Raw genomic sequence first — 27,513 nt, 5'->3', positions numbered from 1 at the left:
TGATGCAGCTATCAATTTATATGTTAGGGAATAGATATCGCTATCTATTGAGTAAAGTTTTTAAATTAAATATTTTAAATCTTCATCTGTATTGGCTTAAAGCATTAAATTGTACATTTTAACATTATTTGAAAAATAATACATTACCACAAAATTAATGGACTGTGTTATTGTGGACATACATAATTTCAGGTTAAATTTTTTATTCAAAGAAAACTTCATATTGCTATATTGTGATCTCTGTATACTTAATTGTAAATCTCAACAGTGTTTTTTGGTTGTTTGTTTATGTTTTTATAGATTTCAGATAATAAGGGAAATTGGAAGATAGAAACATCAGTGATGAGAGAGAAAACCAGCACACCCCTAGTGAGGATGAAGCTAGCAACCTGGGGATGTGCCCTGACCCAGAATCTAACTGATCTTTTGGTTCATGGGTCGATGCTCAATCACTGAGTCACACAGGCCAGGCTCAATAGTGTTTTGATACAGAGGTTTTCAAATGACAATTGACCTGTAATAACAATAGATTCCCTATATTTAACTCAGTGAGGCTCAGGACAATTATTTCTTATTTATTTTCACCAACCAGTGAAAGAAACCACTAGCTGCCCCTTTCTTATGCTTTTTAACCAAAGAGGCTAGCATCTCCTATGTCTTTTTTTTAGAGAGAAATTTTCAAGTCTCCAACCCCCCTTTGTATCTGTGTTGTCAAGATTTTTATCTCTTGCATTGTTCTCTACCGAATGCTCAGCAATTTGTCTCTTTTCTGAAATGTGGTGTCTGCTGAACTTAGTCCCCAATTCACAACCTAACAAGACCTGAATGTAGCTCAATATGTTTTTATGCATGATATCACCATTACAATTCAAAGCACTATGGCATTTGAATATTTTAACAGGGATCAGAACGTTTACTCATTCAATTTATCATCCATTGTAATTCTTGATTTTTTTTTAATCTCTCCTGCTACCATCTCTAGCTTTTTATCATACTTTTTGGTTCCATTGTCTTGCTCTGCATCAACTTTCACATCTATTTCATTTTTCTGAACCCAATGTCACCTGTTTAACCTATCTCCCCAGTATATAAGATTAGACTATATAGAAGCACAACACCCCAAATATTTGTAACCCCTGCTACTTCCATGTCTCACTTTCTTTTAGATTTATTAACATAAATCCAGAGCATCTCCCAAAATACTTTATAAGTATACTATTACAGTACCTTGGAGGTTTTTTAAAAATTATTTTTAAGGTTCCACTTCAGTACAAACAAACACACAAACAAACAAACAAACAAATTGACTGGTCTGTTGTCCAGGCTCATTTAAGAAGAAAACTTGCAGTCCCCTTTATTGACTCAGTATAAGAAAATTAAACTCATTTTTAAAAAATGTTAAACTCAGCAACACCTACAGGACTGCATTATTGTTTTATTATTAAGGTCTCATCCCAAAAGTACAAGTTAAGCATCTGATCTTCACACATAGGTATCTCAGTATCATGTACCCTCACACAGGAGGTCACTTGTATGTGCTGGGCCATGTCATATGATTGGCTGAGCAAATCTTAGTAAACACAGAGCTAGTTTCACTTAGCATGTTTACTTGCCCTGTTATGAAAGAACACAAAATAGGAAAGTATAAAAATGATGATGAAAATAACAGAAGCACCTTAAAGTATTAGGCCTAATTTTAATTATTTTATCATGAATAAATAGTTATGAAAACCAAAATGACCTGACACCTTCTCCATGAGCTTTGATTTATAAGGGATAATGGGAGTTATGGGTTCTTCCAATTTGAAAGTCATAAAATGACTATAATCAAAGAAAAGATTAATCTGAGTGTCTGCCTTCTTCTGGGAATGCCCATCACTGTGCTCTACATACTCATCAGACACACTTACCCCTGCCTTCAACCCTACTTTGTCCATGTCACATCCTAACTCATCCTTCATGAGGCAGAATACACTCCTCCAAGGCCTCCATCCCTGCCTTTTTTGTGTTTTAACCCTGTTCTTGCTTCAAAGTACAACTATTTGTGCTCTGCTCATTCTCTTTGCTTTCCAGCTACCAGCAGGTATTGAGAATCACTCAATAAAATTGTGATAGGTGTTTTATTTTAAAAATAGCATTTTCCCAAAATTACATTTTTAAATGTAGGAAGAGATATTGGGCTTGAACACTCTAGAAAAATTATGGTAATGCAATGGTATGAGTACAATTTTAATAAATGTTAAAACTATTTAATATATGTTAATAAGAGTAAATTCATTAAAGTGTTAAAAAAAAGCATCAGCTATGAGAAAAGGCATGTGTAGATAGCAAAAAAGAAAATAAACAAACAAAAAATAATCAAACAAAAAACAGAGAGAGAAAAGTAGAGATCACAATTTTTAAATAATACATTTCACCTTTTTTCTCATATGCACATATGATTATGTAACTTAATAAAATTTTGGATGATTTCATTTTGATAAATACTTATATTTTCATAGCTTATGTCAATGTGGTAGAATTAAAGTAGGTGCTAAAATAGGAGTAAAGTTTTTATAACATTTTAAGTCTGAATAATAGTTTTTAGAAGACTTAGCAAAAAAGATAATCATTAGTAAAGTTGAACGATGAAGATGCTTTCATTCTAGAGAAGACTAATGACAGATTTAATCACTGTTTCAAGTATTTGATGGATCGATTGGGAGATAATAATGATAAAACATTTTCCTTCTTGGCTCAGTATAAGACCAGAAATGATTAACTTAAAGGGCAAACAGGAAAATGCTAGAGAAGGTGAGATATTATGACAAATTACTAAGTGATTTAGTAAAAGGTTTCCCTCAGAGTTTTAAAGCAGGATAATTACCTTTTGACCTGGCATCGGATATGACAAATAAATCTAAATGATTCTCAACAAGGCCAAAACCAATTTGTTTCATATAAGTACATTATTTTCTCTGTGGTTCTTATGCTCATCAAGAATTAATCCATTGCCCATGGGGTCACCCCAGCCATGCAGATCAGGGGCCAGTTTATTGTGGCATATAGAATAGAATCATCTGAACAAATTATCCCCTGGCTTCTCAGCATTCTGATCAGACTCACCTTAGTGCAGTGGCCAAAGACAGGAGAGGACCGATTATAAATTACCCAAAATGCAAAAAGCAATGAAAAATAATGGTCCTTGGAAATATAAAACCACCTACTGAGTTTTAAAAAACTGCAATAAGAAGGTCACTGACCTCTATTTTTTTATGTTGAATATTCTTTGCATTAACATTATGAGTGACATTTAGAATAATATTTTTGTTAAAAGTAATTATATTAAATAATTTTAACCTCCATAATGTATTAAAATACTGACTGTGAAATTCCAAGATAAGATATAAGTTTAAGGTCTTTGTCAAGGGTCACTGAAAGAGTAAAGATCTTCTTTATAACCTTTTTGTGTTTAGTTTTTAATATTAACACTATGCCCCTTTATATCATATGCTTGCAGTTGTTTAATGAATAAATACCACAACCTTTATAAACAACCTTAGATTTTGGCCTACATTTAATTATTTTGTTCTCATCAGATAGCAAAACTATCAAAATTCAAAATACATTGACACTTAAATAGGATGAATAACGGCCTGATTTTCTAGAGTTATTTCAAAACTCAATAAAAACTTGCAAAGGTAAGGGCACTGTGAGTTTGATGCTTGTGCCTTGTAAACTGTGTACCTGAACCCAAGTTTTGCAGTGTATTCTTTTCTTGTCCTGATTTTCTCCAGATGACAGAGTGGAATGCATACACTGAGAATCTGAAAGCATTATCATATCATATCAAATTTTCAGGATTTGCTTCCATTTACCTGTTTCTGTTGCTGGAAATCCAATCTGAAATAAGTGTCGATGCCTGTTGGTGACAGTGCTTATTTCCAAAGCTGCAGGCCAGCATTATAACCTCCCGACGGAGTTCTCTTATGTATCATCAAAGGGGAAAAAAATTAAAGCAGTGTTAATATCTAGGAGAAACGGTAACTTGTTACATTACACTACAGTAAATAAGTGAGTAATTAGCAGAAAAATAGTTTTCAGATACAGGAATCCTGATTTCTTGAGTGAGACAGGCAGAGTAGGAGTTAATCATATTAAAAATCTGCTCTGGAAACAGTTCTACATCAAGGGGTGTGGATTTGGAACTCAACCTCACTAAAACAAACAAACAAACAAACAACAAAAATACAGATCTTAAAACATGGCAAAGAAATGCCTTTGATCTCAGTACCAGCAGTCTTCCCAAGAAAGAAAAATAAAAGATGCAAAATGAAAGAAAGATTTTTTTTTCATGCTGCTAAAATGACAATGATACTAGTAGTATGTTATTGTACAAGTCAGTCAGGGGAAAAGAAGCAAGTAATAAAATAAAACAATAAAATAAAACAGTACTCATGTTGGTAGGACGCTTGAACAAGAGATCCATTAAAACTGTTTTTTGGCCATCCAAGCTTGATGTATGTTGCTGCAACTTGCTTTAAAATATATTCCTAAACAGGGATAGGGGAAATAAAGATAATGTCAGTTTCAAACCTCTCCATGATGACATTATATACTGAAGTTAAAATATTTTCTAAATACTTTGAAATATATGTAAAATTCAGGCATGGTAATAATATACTATAATTTTATTCAACTTAGTATTTCAAATGTAGATAATAAGAATAAAATACAATTGCTATGGTAGAAGTCTGCTATTTACTTCTGACTGATTTGTACTATTATTTTATGTCAAATTTTGTAGCAAAACAAAGAAATAGGAATAATGATACTTATGCATACTTATATGCAAATGTATGTGGATATAATTTATTAAAATGAGTACTTAATATTTTTGCATTTTATATTAATAGAGCATATTTAATGTAAGCTTATATGTAGATCCAGCCAATAGCCTATCATTGTTGAATTTGACATGCACAGAACAATCTTCAGTAAAATGACATGTCATTTAAAAGTCAATAACGCATTCAGTTCATTATATTTAAATATCAATAGCAATGTAAGGCATGCTCTCCTCACTTTAAGTAGTCCTGAATTCATCTAAAGAATGAAAGCATTAAAATTACAGTAAAAGCAGTTCTTAACTTTTACTGAAATTGAGGTGCCTGATGTGATATATAAAAGTACAAATATATATAAAAATGTATTTTACTTTTATAAAAGTTTAATATTGCACTGTTTCTATGTTTAAAAAAGGGAAGTTTAATAAGTCTTCCTCCAGCACATAAAAATTATGCCATAACTTTAATGACACATATCTTTGTATGACTGTTTTAAGGGTTTGGACAAAACTAACAGTCAAGCCAGAATTATTCCCATCCTATATAATAAAAGGTTAATCTGCAAATTGACCGAACAATGGAATGACTTGTCGCTATGACATGCACTGACCACCAGGGGGCAGATGCTCAAAGAAGGAGCTGCTCCCTGGTGGTCAGTGAACTCCCACAGGGGGAGCACCACCCAGCCAGAAGCAGGGCTCAAGGCTGGGGAGCACAGTCTCAGTGGCAAAAGCCTCTCTCCCCTCTGTGGCAATGTGAGGGATGCCCTACTGATGGTTTAGTGGACCTAAGCCATCAGTTGAACATCCCCTGAGGGCTCCCAGGCTGTGAAAGGGTGCAGGCCAGGTTGAGGGACGCCCCCCCTCCATGTGCACGAATTTCATGCACCAGGCCTCTAGTTTAAAAATAATTTAAAACAGGTGTTTTCATGTAGGTTTGGGATAAGATAAAAAGAAACAATTCTGATAGACATCAGACAAATTTAGATGGTTCTAATACATAGATTTTTACAGCGCTGATAATGGTAATTCCAAATGTGTAAGTTAATTAACAGAAATAGAATAATTTTATAAAACATAAGGAAGACTTTTAAAATAACTAAATGCAAATAAATAGAACTCAAAGGTGATAAAAAGCAAAGAAGTATATTCTCATCTGCAAAAGTCTCACTGGTGATAAGACATTTAGGAATCAAAAGCTCATTAGCACTACTTAATCTTAATCTTATTAAAATTATTATTATATTAGATTAGACGGTGTCAGCAGTGCAATTTGGGTTTACCAGCTTGCAGCTTAGGAAATCTGGTCAGGTAACATTTTGAAATGTTTGTCATGTCTATTTGGATTATCTGTTGTTTGCTTTCTTGTGTCCCCTTGGACCCAATTATGAATGGGTTTTTGCCTCAATGTTGATCTTATCCTTGTTAATTAAGGAAGTGAATTTAATTCACTATGCCCTCTCGGATAAAAATAATGACTGAGAGCCTCTACTGAGTCTGCCTGTATTCTGTTAAGATCTTCGCAGTCCTTTCTCCAGGTTAACTCCTTTGTGAACATAGAACCCTTTAACTCTTGGAAAGTAAGTTTGAACTTTAAGAATTTGCCATGTGTATTTGTTCCTAAATTCTGAGGCATTTAAGCTTAATTGACACTTTTAGGGCAGAACAAAAAGTAGCTTGTATTAAACTTCTTCAAGTAATTGCCATCACTGTTGCACAGAAAATCAGGGTAAAAAAATGATAACATGAATTAGAAAGAATCAAAATAACCCAGGGTCAGTTGACTAGAGTAGATAATGAGAAAATACTTTATCATCTGAAAATAGAAAGGAGAAAATATATCTTTTTACATTGAAGACATTGTATTTCTCCATGCGGTCCAGTAATTTATCCAGAGGATAAAGAGCTCTGCTGGCAGCGTGCCAAGGAAGGAAATCCTTCTCCTCAGACAGGTATCTGATAATCTCCAGGGGAATATTCTGAGGCAAATAGCCAGCTCTGCAAAGAAAAAGAAAAAAAAAAAGAAAAAAAAAAGTCAATGTTAATTATATGCAAAAACAGTACATGATGATGCAAAAATGAAGATTTTCCTTATGCAAATAAGAGGCAGAATGCAAGATTCATCATGGTATAAAGAAACCATACTCAGTGTTTTAAAACAAAATTACTCACTTTTTAAATATAGTTCTACTTAAGATGTCAATGCCCCTAAATATGTAGAGTAGGGCAGTTAAAGATTTACCTGAACATATAAATACCAAAAAGCATGGTTTTAGAAAGAAAGAATTGTGAAATTTGAATGAAATCGACTCTAGGTGTGTTCCTTTAGAGAAACTTTTCAGGTCATAAGTCATTGAAAATAATTGGTTGCTAAAATAAAATTTCAGTTCTTCTGGCATTCTCTTTACTTTTCATGTAGCTCGGTGTAATATTTAGTACAGATTGCTTTCAAAATGTTCATCAACATAAAAGTGGCAACTTGGAGTTTTGACTATATCTGTGTTACTTTACCATATAAGCATTTTCCGAACCTGCCAGTTAACTTTTAAAAGAATGCTTTCCAAAGCACCTATAAAATCAGAGTTAGATTTTAATAGGCTCCAAGTTACAAAACTATTAAGAAAATAGACTCATCATTTATTGTTTTTCTTTCAAAATAAATATCATGTCATCTTATGAACCAATGTTGGACACTTTGTAAAATATGAAGCTTTTTAAAATTATCTGAACACTTACTGCTTGTTTTTAAAGAGAGTTTATCAAAAAAGGAGCCAAAAGCAGTATATATCTTTACTCCCTAGTAGATTACATAAAAAATCCTTGCAAATCAAAGCAGTATAAATGACAATCCACAGTGCATTAAAAGATGGCCTTATCCTTGATTTCTCTGATGCATACATATAGTGACACTATATTTTCCTGAGCTTTTTTTTTTTTTTTTACATTAATAACCAACTGAATGCAGACGTTTATCACAGACAACACATAAATATGAAAGTAACCAATACCCAGTATGGCCTTTACCTACATTTCACATTATTGCTCTTTTATAGCATCACAAGATGAGAGGGACCTTTCAATGTGTGTTTGGTAGAAGGTGGACAGGGAAGGAGCGAAGCCCTTTCCCGTCTTCACTTAGGATAAATTTGCCAGATTATGTAATCCTCACTCAATATGAAAAGCAAAAATTACTCTATAGATGAGTATTACCGTGAAGCACTGTTTAGAATGTTTCTAATAAAAACCAATTCTAAATATTGTGCTTCAGTTTTCTTTGAATTAAAAAAACAAAAAGTGAGTCACTCATGATTTGGATTCCTCATGGTATAATTTCAACCCTGGTTAATGTCTGATATTAATAAAAGTGAAGAAAATAACTCCAAAATTCCACATCATTTCAAAATTTCCTCAAGTTTGTATGATTTGGAGTACATCTAGACTTGTGCCACTTTTCTTACACAGTTTCCATTTAATACATCTTCAATGGAATTAGGCTATGGCACTGGTTAAATAAGAAACTTTATCTTTTTTTGCTGCTGTAGCATCTCAATAATACAGTTAAATTCTACTGTTAAGGGGTTCTCGTCCACTGGGAAAAAAATTGTCTAATAAAAACAATTATTTGCTTTTTCCCCTTAAAAAACATAGGTTTTAATATTTCAGATTTTGTAGTTTGTTTCTCTTTAACTTTTTATTTTAAATAGTAAGTAGCAGAGCAATTAGAAATTTGCCTCCTCTAAAATTTTATAATCCACATGCCATGGATAATATAATTTTATAATTGAAGATTTATCTAGAAGGTATTATTCTTTTTAAAATAAGTCAGAACACCCTGGCTGGTATGGCTCAGTGAATAAAGTGTCAGCCTGTGGACTGAAAAGTCCTGGGTTTGATTCCAACCAAGGGAATGTACCTTGGTTGTGGGCACATCCCTAGTAGGGGGTGTGCAGGAGGCAGCTGATCAATGTTTCTCTCTCATCAATGTTTCTATTTCTCTATTCTCCTCCCTTCCTCTCTGTAAAAAATCAATAAAATTTATTTTAAAAATAAAATAAAATAAGTCAGAAAATTACTTTATTTAAACAGAAAATTTAGTTAAGTAACTAATCATTATGCATCTTCAAATAAATTTTAAAAATCTGGAATGTTGCCTGGGTCTATTTTTCTCAGAATTTAAACATACTAGGTTATATCAGTTACAATTTATTGTGTTTTACTTCATTTCTATGAATGGTTGGACATTATTCAATGACGTATAATTTGTGAGCAATATCTCTACAAATAGAAACCATAACAACAAATGTTACAGAAAGAGACTTTCCTTGAGAAAGAGCCTGAAACGACTAACACTACCTGCACAATTAGGCAAATAAGCTCATCTTTTTAAGCTTCACCTTCCTTATCTATGAAATAGAGGGTTGAACTGACAGGCATTATGTTTAAGCTCCAAAAACCTTTTATTCAAATCGACTTAATCTAAAATTTAACCTGCTGGGAAATAATTACAGTAACAAGGGCATAATTTATTTGTTAAAATATTGATAAAATACTTTGTAATTTTTATGCTTCCCATTCTTTAATTGTTTAATATGTATAAGTCTAAGAGGGCGTGGATCTAGTTTTTATAAGACACTGACATGGTATTAAAAAAAAGTAAAGAAACTTGATAGAAATTCTAAATAATGGCAAGGCATGTAAAGTATTCATTAGATAGAGATAGGGATCAAGTTTCATTTTGATTCTTTATGGCAAAAATTGGTAACTGCTCACCAAAATCCATGCTCTCCTTTACTTCCTAGGATAGAGCATAATCCCCATTTCCTAGTTATTAAGTGTGGTCATGTGACCTTAGCCAAGAGAATATAAAGGTTATTTGCTTCCAGAATGAACTCATAGGCATCTCTCATTAGCTCCCCCATGTTCTTTTTCCATGAAATGAATCTTCCAGAAAGTCTTACATTGAATATGTCACAAACCCACCTAGGATAACTGCGGGCCCAAGTACTCACACCAAACTCCATTTAGACAACCAGGAAATACATTCTATTGTGTTTGATGCGAACAGAAGTTTGGATCTATTTTTTACAGCAGTTGACCTTCTCTAACGCAGTCTTCAAATAGAATAAGATACAAATCACACTCAAATTGCCCTCATTTTGTGCTGTTACAAACAGATATAGGTAATTACCTACTACAATTATTCAATATATTTGCATTTACCTTACTAGATCAAAATATGTAGCTCCACTAAATTGGACAAGAGGATAACTGGTTTCATTACAAAATTAAGACTAGATAATCTTGGTGAATAAGTTACTAGTTTATATATGCATTTGTGTAATTGGCTAGTAATGATATCTGCTATTACTACTACTGATAATGCAATTAATACAGGGGAAGTGTGTGGGATCCAGTGAATGGAACACGACATTAGCTCAAAGTAATCAGCTCAGTAGGAAATACACTTAGGGTCTTCACACTGAAATGTAGTTTCCCTAAATTTGCATTATCACAGGGAAATGGCACTAAAAAATGGGAAGAAAAAATAGCAAATTTAAAGAATATACCATGTATAACCCTAGGAAAAAGTTATATGTAACATCTATATTTTTTCCTGTTGGCATAAAAAAATGATTTAGAAATCAAAGAAAAGACAATGGGTAAGAGAGTTCTGAGGATATTTAAATAAAAGAATGTCCATATGCAATTATAGAGTTCCTCTTTCCACCCTTATCACTCCCCCAAACACACACATACCCTCCCTTCCTCCTTCTCCAATTTATAGGAGTTTGCAATGAAATATCTCTAGGCATACAAGAGATTACTTTTTATAAAAAGGAAATTAAAACCAGACTATATTAACTGATGTTTCAGTGCATTGATATTAACTGGTTTGTTTTCACCTAAGATAAAAACTACTTTTTAAAACCTTGTGAATTCCTGTTAACGTTAACTCTTGAATCTACTGAGATGGGTAGCTTGTAAAACAGCAACCTATTTGACTGTTTTCATTAAAAGCAATTGGTTTCTGAGTGCTTGAAACTTAGGGAAAAATAAAAAGCACAATCCTCAGACTCTTCCAAGCATGATACCCTAGTCTTCATTAATCGAGTATTCATTTAAAACCAATAAATAGCCTATTACATATTTCCCAATGTATGCAGATGACACTATAACTGTTGCTTAGGGCAGAGATTTTTAAAGCAATTGCTGACATGCTTAATTAAAAAGTGTGCTATTGTATTATTATTTTTTGTTATTCATGGTTCAAAGACTTTCATGTGGTCTTTGTGGAAAGATACTATAGTGGAAATTGGAAACTCCACCAGACCTTTGAGTACCAGAGAATAAAAAGGGAAATACATAGGGGACATATCTTTGTCAACCAACGGTCCACTTGCCAATTCCTAGAGAAAACAAAGACGTGATTCAAGCATTTGTGGACTGATGTCTGCAGGGATGAAAAGGAAGTTACTTATTTGTAGCCTCATAAAACTAGAATCATGGAAAGTTGGACATATATAGTCCTCACAGCCTTCCTTCTCCTTCTCCTCCTCTTCCAGGAAGCCTTCTCCCCATACTGACTTAGGCATCTATTTTCTGGGCTCATTTAACATCTTAAAAGCACCTGTACTCATAATAATGATTATTATAATAATTATAATCTACCATAATATAATCTTTCTCACTCCCTGGACTTTAAAGAAATAAAGCATCCACATAGCCTAATACAGAATCTAGTATTAGATTTCTTGAACTAAATTAAATTATGACAATAATGTAATAGTTCTTGAAAACAGGAGCACTTTAAAAGTATACTAAAACTTAAACATAACCACAATTTTCTAAGGTTAAAGGATACCAGCAGAGTGTAAAAATTCAGTGAGAGTGATATTTATAGTATTTTTGCACATCTTGTTCATTAATGATACACATGATAAAAGATGAGAAGGCCATTGCTATCTAGCTGATAGTTTTGGATATGCTAAGCTATACCAAAACAAAATAGCTTTCTGGCCAATGAGGAAACAGAGGCATTACATAAACATTTCTGTTCTTTTGCCTAATTAACAAAGTACTTTTCTACTCTCCCAGAAGCGGTAGTGTTATTTTAAACATGCATTTAAATAAATTGATGAAGGACTCGAAAATCTCTTTTCTCTAGTCAGTAAATTAACAGGGGTGAACTACACAATCTCTAAGGTCCCCGTTTCAGTAAACATTTAACAATTATTAATAAAACATTCAGAAATAACTTTTTTTCTTTTATAGTCCCACTATCACCACCATATCCACATTTCCTCTCCACTCGCTTCTTTATTTCCAAGCACATTTTCTCAGGAAATCAGCACCCATTGAAACAAAGAGAATCCTTGGGGCAAGCAATAATGTTAAGAAGCAGAATCAATCTTTGGCCACTAATTGGAAGAGTTAATAGTTCTTAGCTATTTGCCCAAAAAGGAAAAGTCATTAGCTTTATAGCCAAAGTGAACTAATTATTTGTTTAGAAAACTATCAACTTCATTATTATAAACTATTTTATATGAGAATTTACCATACACAATAAGTTATTGTGTTATAGAAAGACTAGAGGCCCGGTGCATGGATTTGTGCACTGGTAGGGTCCCTTGGCCTGGCCTGCACCCTCTTGCAATACGGGACCCTTCGGGGGATGTTGGACTGCTGGTTTTGGCATGATCCCCACAGGCCAGGTGGACAAATTCATGTGCTGGGTCTCTAGTATGCATATAAGATTTTTGGTTAATATCTTCCTGCCCTCTCCCCACCCCCCTTCCCTCTCAGATTCATCATCTGTTCCAAGTTTTCATGACTGTGCATTGAGCATCTGCCCCCTGGTGGTCAGTGCGTGTCATAGTTACCAGTCAAATGGTAGAATGGCTGAATGATTGAATGGTTATTCAGTTGCTTAGGCTTTTATATGTATAGATGTTGTTTGTTACAGTTTAGTAATTTCAAGGTCAGTATTATTGTGTCCTTTTTTTTTTTTTTTTTTTTTTTTTTTTTTTAGATAAAGAAGCTAAAGTTTAGAGAAGTTGAGCACTTTGCAAAGTTAACTTGGCTAATAAGTGACAGAACTGAAATTGAAAGCCACAACTAACAGACATTTCCCTCTGGTTCCACCACATAAGGCTGCTCTCCAAATACCACAATGAACTTGGGTTAAATGCTTTCTTTCTCCCTTCCTTTAACACCTGTTCAGATGTCAGTATCATAACATTCATCACATTAAATCTAATATACAAGTAAATACATAATGTAATCCCAGATGCTAGGAAGGGAAGGGAAGGGAAGCAATAATAGGACAGGGAGAATTATAAAAAAAAAAAAAAAAATGACTGAGAAAAAGGAGCTTAGGAAAGGTCTCCATGCAGATACCCGCATGGAGTAAGATGACAGGTTGAGTGAATCTGGTGGGAGGGGAATTCTGACTAAGGAAATAGGGAGTTCATGGTCCTGAGACAGGAACAAATTTGAGGTGTTGAAAGAATAATAAAAAGAAGCTTTTGTGGTTGGAGTGAAGTGAGCGAGGGGAGAAAAGGTTGGTGGTGTTAGATCATAAAAGACCTTAAATAGCAAGGGCTTCAGATTGTTTTTCTAAGGGTGATAGAAAGCCTCTGCAGGTTTTTAAGCTAAAAAATATTTCAAAAGCTTATCTATAAATTATTTATTATTGCTCAACTGTTAACAAATAGTGTCAGATTATATAAGGATGTCAATGAGAAATAGCTTAAGCAATGAACGTATTTTTTATATACTTTATATATAGGAAGCTGAATATTCCACTTAAGGTAAATTAGCAGAGTTATTCCAGAATTGATATACAGGCAAAAGCCTGAAAGGACACCAGGAAAATTATATACATAGCTTATGATGTCTATGGAAAATACAATGCTTAAAATTGTTATAGAATTCTGCATACTGGGCCTTGACATTTTCCAGTGTTCTACAGAACTACCAGGGAGTAAAAGAATTAGAAATTCCAGCAGTATTTTGCAGAGTTTGAGTTCACTGACATCAGGATATCAAATCATCAATCTAAAGATCTATAAATCAGTGCAACTTCTAACTTCCTATCTGGCTGCTTTTTAGAAAAATGTGTGAATAATAGGAAATTAGAAAAGAAAAAAAAAACATCACTCAAATGAAACCACTTAAATATAACTGGGTATATCTCCTTTTGTCTAATATTTATGCCAAAGTTTTGTGTTTTATATAGATTTTGTTAAATTGTACATGAGGTTTTATATTTAACTTACATTAATTTTTTGTGTTATTAGAAATTCCTCATAATTACCTTTGGATAAGTTATGACAACATTCTGTTGGGAAGAGAAATGCAATGCAGGTCACTATTCCTGAGCAGTTTGATTTGAGATGTATACACTTTTCACATGATTAGTAGCACAACTATGGTCATCTCTGCGCACAGAACTTTACACATTCTGAATGATTTTCTTTGGATGGAATACCCAAATGAGAATAACATGCTAAAGGTCATAAATATGGTGGTTCTTGGCAGATCTGAGGTCATGTTTTCATGCTTTGTCAATCAGCAAGGGGTCTCAGACAATGAAAACAGGTAGTCACTGTGGTGGCCAACACTGGCTTAGCACTCCCTGCGAGCCTGTCCCTGTGCCAAGTTCTATACAGGCAATCATGTTCTTAAATCCTTATGACAATCTTATCAAGTTAGCAATATTACTGTTCTCGTTTTACAGATCAAACTGGAGGCTCACAAAGTCTACTGACCTCACCAGGGCCATACAGCAAATAAGGGTGGTGCTGGAAGTAAAGCCAGTCCTCCTGCACCAAGCCCGTGATAACCTAATCACTTCCAAAAGAGCCTGACAAGCAATTTTGCATTCCCTCTGCCATCTTCCAGTAAAAGGAGAAAAAAATGAAGAGAGAAGGGCATATCCAGTGGGAGTACTCTATAGAGGCTTTATGAGAGAAACAGTATAATAGAATAGATGGGGAGGGAGAGCAAGTTTTGGTCCATGACTCACTGTAGATACAGCTTCTAGATTTGGGTCACTTGGGGCCACTTATGCCAAAACCACTCTCCCCACCCCCTGGGTTCCTTCAGTACCTGGTCTAATTTCCATAAGTCAAGGAACAGCCTCAGCCCAGACTCTCACCTGGAGATGCTGATTTTAATTAGCAATCATATACCTAGCATGGAGAACATGCATTACAGCAGCACGTTACTTTTAGAAATACTGTTAACACAGGAAAGAACAGTAGATAGAGTCCTATAATGTGACCTAAAAAAAGAAAGTGAGAGGTAAGCATATTAAATTATGATCTTTAATTTAAATGAGAGGAGGTACTTCAAACAGAAGTTAGTCTCTATCTCAAGGTCTTATAGGAAAGGGAAGAATGAAGGTTATAGAGAGTGGTTTGGGGGTCCTATACTCAGACAGAGAAGGCACGGATGAAGCACTCAAATAATTGCATAGGGAGCATGGGCAAGTTTTCTTGTGGACAGTCTACCTCAATTAAAAAAATATCAACAAGAAATCCCGAAACCAAGTCAATCTCACCCCTAGTTCATCCACAGCAGCATTGCTGCATATACGTGGCCATTGTCACCTCCCATGTAATTTTATAAATGTACACCTAACGTCTAAAGTTTAGGCTAATACAAAAGTTAGTGATAACACAGGAAGATAGAATCCAAAAAGGGGATGCAATTTTGAAAAACAAGCAAACACAGTTGAGAGTGTAATCTAGCGATGCAAAAGAGAGTGAAGACTCGATGGGAAACGTTTCAGAAGAGCTGCCAGCGGTGATAAAGGGAACCTAACAAAATCAGAGGGACAGTATCACATATATTCTGGGCTCCGGGGCCAACTTGAAGAAGCTCCTGGCCAGTGAGAGTCTTTTGAGTACCAATAAGAATAACCACTGCAATAAATTTAAACATATCCAATGTAATTAAATCCATAAATCAAAATGATACTTAAATTTAAAAAAAAGAATAAAATAAAATAATTGGCTGCTATGAAACATGCAGAACTGGTTCATTATTTTTGAAACTGAAAAATACCAGGAAACAACTAAGTATTTTATCTTGCCTTTTCTTAAAAAACTGTATCCCTGGGTCACCAAATAGTAAACGAGAACAAGTTTCTCTTTCAACAACTAGTCCTCTTACAAACGGAAAAGAAAGGAATCACCTTTCTCTTGCAACCTCTAGTGAACGACTAGATTTAGGCATTGAACAGCAAAAGCTGCGAATATACAAAGAGAGACAACTGCTGATGTTATATGTTCCCAGAGAGTAAACTTGCTAAAAATTTAAACTTGTAATGGCTCAAGCCTCTAGCTATGATTACCAATTTGCAGGTGACAGAGAGAGCAGAGAAACAGAAAAGTGTGGAGTGGGGATGTAGCCAGCAAAATTCAGACTGTGGGAAATCATGTAGGATAAACAAACTCGTTCTTCACCAAATCATTTGGAAAGAAAATTTTTAAAGGTATAGGGGAAAGTCAATAGATTAGAAGAGATTGAAAAGACATATCAACCAGTCACAGAGCCATAATGTCATTTGGATCCCTAATCAAAAAACTGTTTTAAACTTATTTAGAAGTAAGTGGAAATTGAACACTTCCTAGATATTTGATATGATTGACGAAATGTGAATTCTAGGTCATCATATTTAATACTGTCATCGATTTTAGAGATAGACAGTGAAAATTATTTTTATGAAAAGATCTGATTGGATCGGGACATGGATGAAACAAGCCTGACCATGAGTTAATACTTGTTCATGCCTGACAATGGGCACAAGGGCTTCATTACTCAGTTCTGCCAATTATTTGATGTATTTGAAATTTTTCATAATAAATAAATAGTTTAAAAACCAAAGCAGGGATTGTGTATCTATGTATTCCCAGTATGACTCATCAAGCCTTCATATTGTATGTGCTTTAAAATATTTGCTGCATAACATTTCCTGTATCTGTTTCTTTCTTTATAAAATGGAAGAATTGGTATTTAGCCAGGGTCACTGTGGGCGTTAAGAGACAAGAAACAGAAAGTATTTGATACACTGTAAAGAGCCACACTAATGCGGGATTTCTGAAGGCTGAAGAACCAAAAGTAGAATTCAGCAACCACAGGCTCTGCATTTCTATTCTGACCTTGATTTGTTCCTTTACACTGAGCTACTAAACTCATGGATAGATCCCAGCACATTCATTTTTCCCTTAGGGACAAAGTACCAAATGGTAGTGTAATTGCCAAGGGAAAATTATTACTCTGTTCTGAATTATTTCCATCATAAATCCAAAACCAGTCAAACAAGCTCTGTCACAAAAACGACAGGGTTGCTATACAGTGATGAGAATCCCACATACAAATGCCCCATAAATCGGCGAGTATCACAACCCTCCAAAGTCATTCTGAGTCATATGTTTAAATCAGAAGAGAAAAGCCAGGCTGGCAGCATGTTGGTCAACATTGAAAGCAATGAAAATGAGGTGATTTAGTCGGCCATCGGTTGGAGAAATATGCCATCATCTGTCTTATGTAGATTGTGCAACACATGATAAGCATTTTGTTTGGTTTTACACATTTTCTATTGTATCAAAGGGGGGAAACGTCTTTTTCCTATCGTAATGATAACCATCACCTACATTTCTCTTTAATTCCATCATTGCTGCTATTAGTATGTCAAGAAAACATTTTCAAGCAACAACAACAAATGGATGATAGAAAAGGAAAAGAGAGACACACCTTCTGTGTGAGTCATGCATTTTCTCCTTCTCTAATCTTAGTAACATATTCATCTTTACTTATGGAGAAATGAAATATCTAATCTACTTCTTTATGATTTAATGTGGTATTTTCCTGCCTCTCAGAGTATTATATTCTATTCTAAATTAGAGTTAAAAGCCACTCCATGCCATTGCAGATAAAATGTAGAAGGTAAAAAATACTTTTTACTGCCAGTGAGATAGAAAAAGGACTTCAACTATATAATCCATTGCATAGAACAAAAATCAGCATTTGAAAAAGGTAGCTGTGACCACTTGAAATCACCTTTGGGGAAACAGGCTTATTAGTTAGGCTTTTGGTACTTTGTTCTCCCTCATAAGGGTGCTAACTGGTGACATAAAGGACAAAGCTAGACAAATTTGCCGAGCCACAAAGAATATAAATGGTGACATCAAGATAATACTATCAACATATTTGAGAATTTGTACCTGCAAAGAGTTTTAGATTTTAGAAAAACTTCAAAATTCTTGGGGAAAAAATACATTGCAACCCTTTTAATATCAGCTTAAGATTATGTAGTTAAATAGCAGATAATTTCTGTCCCTTGCAACTCTACCTTGTAGATAATTTATAAAACCTCTAGGGACAGGTTGGGGAGGGAGGTAGCTCCCACTAATTGCTACCTAGCTCTCCTAGCTCTCAATTTTAGCTTCAACTTCCAGTGTCACTACATCCTGAGGATGTACTATTTGTAAAGAAATATTTAATTCATTCTGGTCTCCCAGCTCAGAAATATAAGACCTTAAGCTTTTCTTGATTTTCTTTAATGCTGATGATGTTCAAATAAAAGTTAAAAAAGTAATGATAATGATCTTCTAACTCCTTAATGATTAATAATTAGAGGACATTGATGATATGGATTTACTGTGTTCTAACAATGACACCATTAGTTTTAATAACAGTCCTATAGTTGTCATTTCTCTTTGTCTGAAAATTTTACTCCTCAATTACCACTTGTAGGGAGTATTTTTTTTTTTTTTTACTGTTAAAGCATCAATGAAAAAATAAAATAACAAAAAATGTGCTAGTTAATTCAGAAGGGTATATATTTATACAAATCCAAAATATAATTGTAAAATTAAAATACACATTCTTACAATAATAACATTCAGATGCACGGATGTATATTTAGTGTTTTATGTTGAAAATGTTTTATATTTTGCTAAAATGACCACATGTAGCTAATCAATGTTATTGAAATCAAAAGTGATATAAAATTATAAAAATTAGAAATTTCTCTCAAATAAAAGAACCACTATTATGAGATGAAATTTCTGAAAATTTAATAAGTCATTATCATTATTATTTAATGTACAATACTAGTATAATTGTAATTGACACAAGAATCACATGCTTAAAAATAAAAAGCAAAAACATGCAAAACAAAGAAAATGATTAAATATTTTAAAAATTTATAGTTTTAGAAAAATGAAAGATAATTATAGGTACTCCATGTAATTAAAATACTCTTTAAAAACTTATACTGATATTCTTTTCTTTCAAAAAGGCTTCATTTACATTCAGTTAAATTAACCTGAATTTTTTTTCTGTGAATTTATTTATAGCTAAGTTTTTATTCACTGAGTCTGGGTAAAAAAAAAAAAAAAAAATGAGGAAATCAACAAATTTATACTTTCTAACAATTCTTTGTCCTCTCTGGATTTTCATTTGTTGAATTATTTCTATTTTTTTTTTGGGGGGGGGGTGCGGGTTAAGAGTAGATATTTACCTTCTGTTTTATAACCTAATTTCTTTTTTCCTTTATTGTTGATACCATGTGCAAGTATATTCAAGATTCACCATTACGCCTTTGTAGTCAAAGCATAACTTGATTACATAAAGATTTATGTAGTTGTCTAGCTACTGAAATATTTTTGGTTTATAGGTTCGAGCCAGCCTGAATTTTTCACTTTATTTTTTTATTTATTTAAATATATTTTATTGATTTTGTACAGAGAGGAAGGGAGAGAGATAGAAAGCTAGAAACATCGATGAGAGAGAGTCATCGATCAGCTGCCTCTTACACACCCCTTACTGGGGCTATGCCCGCAACCAAGGTACATGCCCTCGACCGGAATCGAACCCGGGCCCTTTCAGTCCCCAAGCCGATGCTCTATCCATTGAGCCAAACCGGTCTCGGCTGAATTTTTCACTTTAGAGGTAACTTTCTTTACTCTTGAAAGCTGGGGTATTCAGCAAGATATCTCTTAATATTAATCCCTCTACGTTTTTTCCCTAACATAGGGGGCTTTTTCAATCTAAATATTTTTGTTAACATTGTAAAAAATAAATTTACACTTCCTGTTTCTTTAAATATATTTTTATTTGCTTTCTTCAAATATTAAGTATATGAACACACAAACATTCTGAATCTCTCCTTTATATTATGATTTTTATTGTTGTTTTTCCATTTCATTTGTTTCAACTATCTCAAGCTATTTTCCAGGTCCCTTACTCTGTCTCTCCCTATGTCTATGAAGTTTTTACTGCTTCTAATAAGACTTGCTTTATTGCTTGTACTGTCAGATCAATTTATTCTTTTTTTAAATTATTTTTATAGATTTCAGAGAGGAAGGGAGAGGAAGAGATAGAAAAATCAATGATGACAGGGAACCCTTAATTGGCTGTCTCCTGCACGCTCCCTACTGGAGTTCGAGCCCACAACCTGATTATGTGCCCTTTATCAGAATTGAACCCAGGATCCTTCAGTCAGTAGACCGACGCTCTACCCACTGAGCCAAACTGGCTAGGGTTTACTTTATTCTTTTCATTGCCTTATCTTTTTTACTCTTTTGCATGCTTTCTTTAAATTCTTGCCCTAAAAGAAACCACATTTCTTTGTTTTAATTCTTTGAAATTACACAGATGCTTGTATTTAAAAATTTTTTGCTTGATGTTATAGTTATTCTGTTATTATTATGATTCTTAATTATCTTTTTATGGTATTGTACCAAAGTTCTACAGCTTTTGGGGGGCTCTGTGTTTAACTATCACTCACATTTAAAGGGAATGTCCTGTCTAGCACAGGTAGCTGCTTCTAGGTTGTGCTAAACAGCTATCATGGTGAATAAGTTAAAGTAGTATAAGTTTATATTTAGGGTTTTTATTTCAGACTTGACTCTAAACAAATCTGTAGTTCCATCTGTTTAGGAGCATATTTCTGCTCCGTAGTCCCATTTCAGAATATGCTAGAGAGCAGTGTGATTCATAGTTCAACCTTGTATACTGCAAGTTATCATTGAGGTGATTTAGCATTTAATCGTTTCTCTCCAGCTGTCTCAATTAATGGTTGCCAAGCCAATTGCTATATATAGTTCTTCTCCATCTTACCATTTCGCTACCCTGCTTCCTGAAGAAAATTGGGAGTTTGCATGTCTTCTCAACCAGGCCTGAATTTGTTTTCAGCTCTTCCATGTGAGAAAGATTCAGCAGTGTAACCCACCATGCCTCCAGATTCCGTTACTGTAAATGAGGCTGTCCCTTCAGGGATTGTTTTCCATTTTTGTAGATTTCTGGGCCCCATAGATGATTTGCAAGTACTTTCATCTGTTTTCAGAATTTTTTTGTATGTGGGTCCATAATTCATTGTGTGTATCAGCCATTATTTATATTTCTTTTCCTTCTTTTTTTTAATTGGTAGCTGATATTGAAAAAGCAGGGCAGTAATATATATATATATTTTATATATTTGACTTTATATATATATATAAAGTCAAAGCAGATTAAACAAACAGAAAGTGTTCCCGATAATACAGGGCCTGAGAATACTGTGTGGAAACCAGCACTCTCATGTATATCCGGTAGAATGTTTAGTTGGTATCTGTGTAGTATTCAACTTGCTCTTGACCGAACCCCTTTCTTTTTTCATTCTGAGGGTACAATCAGATTTCATTTACCCTATTCCCTCAAATTATGTATTGCCATGTAATTTATTTCTACCAAAGAAAAGAGGACAGAAGGGATGTGAGTCTTTTCTGGACTGGAATGTCAAAGCCTGTCGGGTGTTTCTCCATACTCTGCCTCCTTCTGTCCTGCTGGAATGGATACAGCCCCAAGTTGATATAGAGGCTACTTCTTGAAGATAACAGCTCTGGGTCTTAGAGGAGGGCTACTCAATGGTAAGTCCTTTCAAATATAAATGTAACAGAGAGAAGGAGAGGAAGGGTTGGGTTTTCCTGTCGAATGCTGAGGAACTCAGATAATCCAAAATGATAAAGAAATATAGAGGATTTGAGAATCAAGTCTCTAATTGTGGGAGTAGGTAGAACCACAAATGGAATTGCCTGGAATAAAATAAGAAGGCTATTAACTTTTAAGAGAGTTCTTCTAACAAAGATGCTAAGATCTTGGACGTAAATAATGTGTAACTATTTTAAGTTTTGAAACAATCTTTATATACTCCACTTTCTACAGGCAGTGGGATGACAATGCTGAATGTTGTCCATGGAAGATAAATGGTCAGTATACTTCTCATATGTCGATGGAGGATGATAGAAGAGAAGAGTCTCTCAAAGGGCAGATTCACAGAATATGAAAATAAAAACATTAAAAACCACCACCAACAACAAAAAATCTGACCAGGAAGCTAGGGTTATAAAGCAAAATTAGAATTTAATCAAGCAAATTTGCTCATTCCTGGGAATCCTTCACAATGGATTCTATGTCTTCCATTTTCCCTGTCTCGAATGGCAAGTTTTATTGTATCTTTGCCCCACCATTGAGAATCAGTTATGTGAGAGACAACCAATGTATTGACTCATAAGTTTTCAGACTTGATGCTTTACTTGGAGATATTGGGCTTTGAGTTAGGATTTTGGTTTGTCTTCAACATATAACATTTCAGAAGGAATAATCTAAATTCCTACTTTGCTGACCAAGAATATATAGCAAACATGAATAAATCAGCATTTCATTAATTAAAAAGAAAAAAATAGATAGTCCTATTACTTCTTGTACTTTCTCAAGGAAGATTTTATTTAAGATCTTCTAAAATAATAAAGCAGTGTTGAAATTTAGCTGGAACATTTGAAAATCAAAGAGGGTAAAGGCAATGTTGAGTCTACTAAATATAGCTATGAGATTCCTGATGATACGCTCTGGTGTACACTAAGTGTACACCAACAGATTTTTTTTTCCCCGCCACCTGCTAGGTATGTTACAATCCACTTGTGGAAAGAGTTGCTTAAATATACTTCGGACTCAGATTAAATTAAATTAAAATGGACTCAGATTAAAATTTGGGTATACATTTATACTTCGGTATGTTGGTATACATATCCAATAATATCAATTTTGAATAATTTGTTTTAAACTGAGGTGAAACTAAAGATAACAGGGCATATCTGGATTAATAACTTTTCTACTCCTAGAGTCTAGCTCAATATTATATTGCCCTTGAATGCCATGGCTGTGATTCTGGCCTCTCATGAAATGTTATATAATAAGAAGAAATATTAATTAATCATTTACCAGGCCTAGGCCTTATAGAATGTTTTAATTATATTGTGTCATTTAATATTCAAAATAAAATTCTGATGTAGATACTCTTTTATCCACATTTTTTAATTATTAAGCTAAGAATAAAACTTGCTTAAGGTTACTTTTTTTGTTGGAGCTAAAATTAATATTCATATTTAATTTTAGTCTCAATGATTTCAACCACTATAATTTTCTAAACTAAAAATTAGAGAAGAGGGAGCAATTATTTTTTTAAATAATTATTTTTAAGTTCATTTTGTATATGGAATAGAATAATGCAAAAAGAAAAATTAATAACATGAATTTTAAAAAATGACCACACTTGCCAGCCAGTGTGGCTCAGGGGTGAGCATTGACCTATGAACCAAGAAGTCATAGTTCAATTCTCAGTCCAGGCACATGCTTGAGTTTCAGGCTCCATTCCCAGTAGAGGGCAGGTGATCAATGATTCTCTCTCATCATTGTTGTTTCTATCCCTCTCTCCTTCTACCTTCCTCTCTGAAATAAATTTTTAAAAATTGAACATTCTCAAAAACAGTCTCATTTTATTCTTAAGATAAATTTGCCCCTCTTCAAAAGTCAATTTTACAATTTTTTTCAATAATTTTAATTATGTTTATAATGATGAACGCAATATAATCAAAGTTCCAAAAATATATCTTAGCAAACAATCAACAAATAATAAAAACTGCATGCACAGAATATTTTTAATTATTCATGTAAAATTTGAAAACATCATACACTTCAAAAATATAAATACGTTTAAGTTAATTGTGGTTTATATACCCATCCAATAGAATATTAGAAAGTGTTCCCAAATTAATTTCTTAAGCTAAGGAAATAAAACAAAGATTTGAAAGAAAGAAGTAAAACTATTGTTATCTCCACATAATTTTGCAATATTTGTAGAAAACACTAAGGAAAGTATTAAAAAACTATGAGAAATAATAGTGAACTTAACATATATAAACTTACATATATATAGATGAATTTTCAAATTTTCTTAAAGAGCCAGATAGTAAGTTTTTCAGGCTTGTATGGCACACAGTCTCTATTGCATCCTTACATTTGTAGCCATAAACAATATACAAAATAAATAAATCAACATAGTTGTCTTCCAATAAAACTTCATTTACAAAAGCAGGTGGCTGGCTGGTGGGTCAGTTTGTCAAACCCTGATATACGTAGGTAGGTAGTTAAATAGGTAGATAGAGACATAGATAGATATACACTAACACATATATACAAGTCAAATGTAAAATTTTTAAAAATCTTCATTTACAATAACATAAAAGAGAAAATATGCAGAAATAAATTTATTAACTAGAACTAGGAAGCATTGCAAAAAAAAAAAAACATTTAAAAGACTTAAACAAATGAAGAGATATGCAGCAGACAGGATATTATTATTTTTTTGTTTTTGTTTATCCTCACCCAAGGATATTTTCCATTTATTTTGGAGAGAGTGGAGGGAGGAGGAGACAGAGGGGAGAAACAATGATATGAGAGAGGCACATAAATTGGCTGCCTCCCTCATGTGCCTTGACCAGGACCAGGGATTGAGCCAGCAACTGAGGTATGTGCCCTTGACCAGAATTGAGCCTGGGACACTCAGTCTGCAAGCCGAACTAGCTAGGGTGACATATATTATATATTATTAATATGATAATTCTCTTCAAATAGACTTATATTTTCAAGGTAATCACAAGCAAAATTCTAAAAGACTTATTGTAAAGTTACAGTAATCTATATAGTATGTTCTTAAAATAGTGATAGATAGTATATGGATCAATGGAACACCCTACAAAGTCCAAAATATAGATTCACAGTTTATACTGTCAACTGATTTTTAACAAAGGCCAGGGAAAGTTGGTGGAAAAATAATGGTTTAACCAAATGGTGTTAAAACAAGTGGATGTCTGTATAGAAACAATTAACCTTAACCCTTACCTTACATTATACATAAAATTTATATAAAATAGATAAAATTTGTCTTCTACTCAAAAACATAGAAGAAAAACATTGTACTATTGGAATTAACATAGATAGCTTACGCAGGATATACAAACACAAACTATGAAAAAAATAATAAAATTGATCGCATCAAGATTAAAAACTTTCTATATTGAAAGACAAATTAAGAAACAAAAATCCAAACTACAGACTGAGAAAAAAATTTGCAAACATGTATCTGACTAATGGGCTTGTCCCAGAATATTTTAAAAAAAATTAAGTGCATGAAAAGATTTTCAACATTGTTGATCATCAGAGAAGTAAAAATTAAATCAATCACCAATAATATATACCCTACACACAATTCAGTGACTGATATTATAAAGACTGACAATACTGAATGGTTGACCAGGATGCAAAGCAAATGGGACTGTCATAGGTTGCTTGTGAGAATGCAGAGTGGTACAGCCACTTTGTAAAACAGCATGGTTGTATCTTGTTAAATAATCTTACCAGACAACCATGAAGTCCATCCTTAGGTATTTATTAAGAAAAAGGAAAACATATCCTATCTAATAAAAGTGTAATAAGCAAATTAACCATCACTCTCCTATACTCACAAGCAACATCCACCAGCCAATCAGGAGCAAGTATGCAAATTAACCCAACCAAGATGGCTGCAGCCAAAGAAAGACCAGGAGGGAGGTTTGGGTTTCCCTGGCGATGGAAGAAGCCAAACTTTCCGCACACCCTGGCCAGCCCAGGCCTCCACTTAAGGCTACAAAGTTTCAGTTATAGAAGATAAATAAATCCCAACAGAAATGGCTACTGCCATAGAGCGAACAGAAAGCTTGGCTCTGCTCCAGGCTACAAATTGTAGAACATAAATATATCCCAGATACCAGGGCCTTTGCGTGGGTCACTGGGGGTAGTGTACAGCCTGCAAACTACCACAGGCCCCTCGCCCAGGCCACCCCATGCCCCAAGGGAACCCCCACCCTGATCCGAAATACCCTTCAGGGCAAACCAGCTGACTCCCACCCATGCATTAGGCTTCTATCCTATCTAATAAAAGAGTAATATGCAGATTGACCATCACTCCAACACACAAGGCAGCTGTCCCTATATGGACACAAGATGGCCACCACAATATGGCCAGCAGGGGAGGACAGTTGGAAGGGACCAGGCCTGCAAGGGAGGGCAGCTGGGGGCAATCAAGCCTGCAGGGGAGAGCAGTTAGAGGTGACCAGGCTGGCAGAGGAGGGAAGCTGGGAGCAAACAGGCTGGCAGGTAGCAGTTAGACATCAATCAGGCTGGCAGGGGAGTGGTTAAGGGATGATTAGACTAGCAGGCAGAAGCAGTTAGGGGCAATCAGGAAGGCAAGCAGTTGGGAGCCAGCAGTCCTGGATTGTGAGAGGGATGTTGAAATGCCCATTTAGGCCCCATACAAAGATGTATATGGAAAGGTTCACAGCAGCCTTATTCATAGTACACTAAAACTGGAAGCAACCTACATGCTTAAAAGATATAAATGTCTATTATTTGTGCTATTACTGATTTATGAGTAACTATTTTTCCAGGAAAATTCCTGTATAGGTCTATAACTCAAGTATGTAAACTTCTGCAGCTCAGGAAGCTATCAAGGTACTTTGGAGCATCTCTTGTTCTTCACCAGGTAAAGGGCCATTGTGTGGTTCTCAAAGGCTCTCTTACTGGCGTTTGTCTTGATTGCCTTTCATACAGGGCTCTCTGCTTCCACACTTGTTCCCTCATAGTATATTCTCAATAGAGCAGCCAGACTGATCCTTTAAAAACACGTTGGATCACATCAACCTTTTGTTCAAAACCCTCATAATGACTTTCTCACTCACTCTGAATAAAATCCCAAATTCTCACACTAGTTTGCAGGGCTTTATGTGATCAGTGCTCTGTTACTTCCCTATAATCATCACATTAGAGAAGCATCTATGTGTTTCCTTTCCCTTGAACATGCCTAGCAGAATCTACATCAGGATTTTTGCACTCACACATCTGGAATGCTCTACCACCAGATGGATCCCTTCTTTACTTCTATTAAGTCACAACTCAAGTGCCAACTGAAAAGTGAGAGCATCCTGGACCATCATATTTAAAATAAACTGCTTCTCTCTGTTCTCTCTCCCCTCCTTTGCTTTATTATTTATTTACTCTAAAAGAATTGCCATCTGACAGATAGTTGTGTGATCATCTGACTTTAATGATTCTCCACTGAAATGTATGCTCTATGAAGCAGGAACTCTGACTCGTTTATTCACTGCTATTCAATTGAGTGTCTATAACAGTGCCTGGTACTCAGTAGTATTTATTAAATATTTGTTTAATAGCCGAGACCGGTTTGGCTCAATGGATAGAGCGGCGGCTTGGGGACTGAAAGGTCCCGGGTTCGATTCAGATCAAGGGCATGTACCTTAATT

The 27,513-nt window shown here is 34.3% G+C and overlaps 1 protein-coding gene across 1 annotated transcript in view; it reads right to left on the bottom strand.

Moving 5' to 3' along the window:
* Positions 1-27,513, bottom strand: part of TRHDE (thyrotropin releasing hormone degrading enzyme) — a 370,535-nt gene that overhangs the window by 35,362 nt on the left and 307,660 nt on the right. The window contains exons 13-15 of the mRNA XM_036456184.2: positions 6,676-6,823; positions 4,435-4,532; positions 3,858-3,965 (exon numbers count right to left, since the gene is read on the bottom strand). Of these exons, the coding sequence (XP_036312077.1) occupies positions 3,858-3,965; positions 4,435-4,532; positions 6,676-6,823 (354 nt within the window). The remainder of the gene's footprint in view (positions 1-3,857; positions 3,966-4,434; positions 4,533-6,675; positions 6,824-27,513) is intronic.

The sequence above is a fragment of the Pipistrellus kuhlii genome, unplaced genomic scaffold (genome assembly GCF_014108245.1).
Source record: "Pipistrellus kuhlii isolate mPipKuh1 unplaced genomic scaffold, mPipKuh1.p scaffold_m20_p_3, whole genome shotgun sequence".
NCBI lineage: Eukaryota > Metazoa > Chordata > Mammalia > Chiroptera > Vespertilionidae > Pipistrellus > Pipistrellus kuhlii.
The sequence above is the reverse complement of the archived record's forward strand: the minus strand, read 5'-3'. Positions and strand labels throughout refer to the sequence as shown.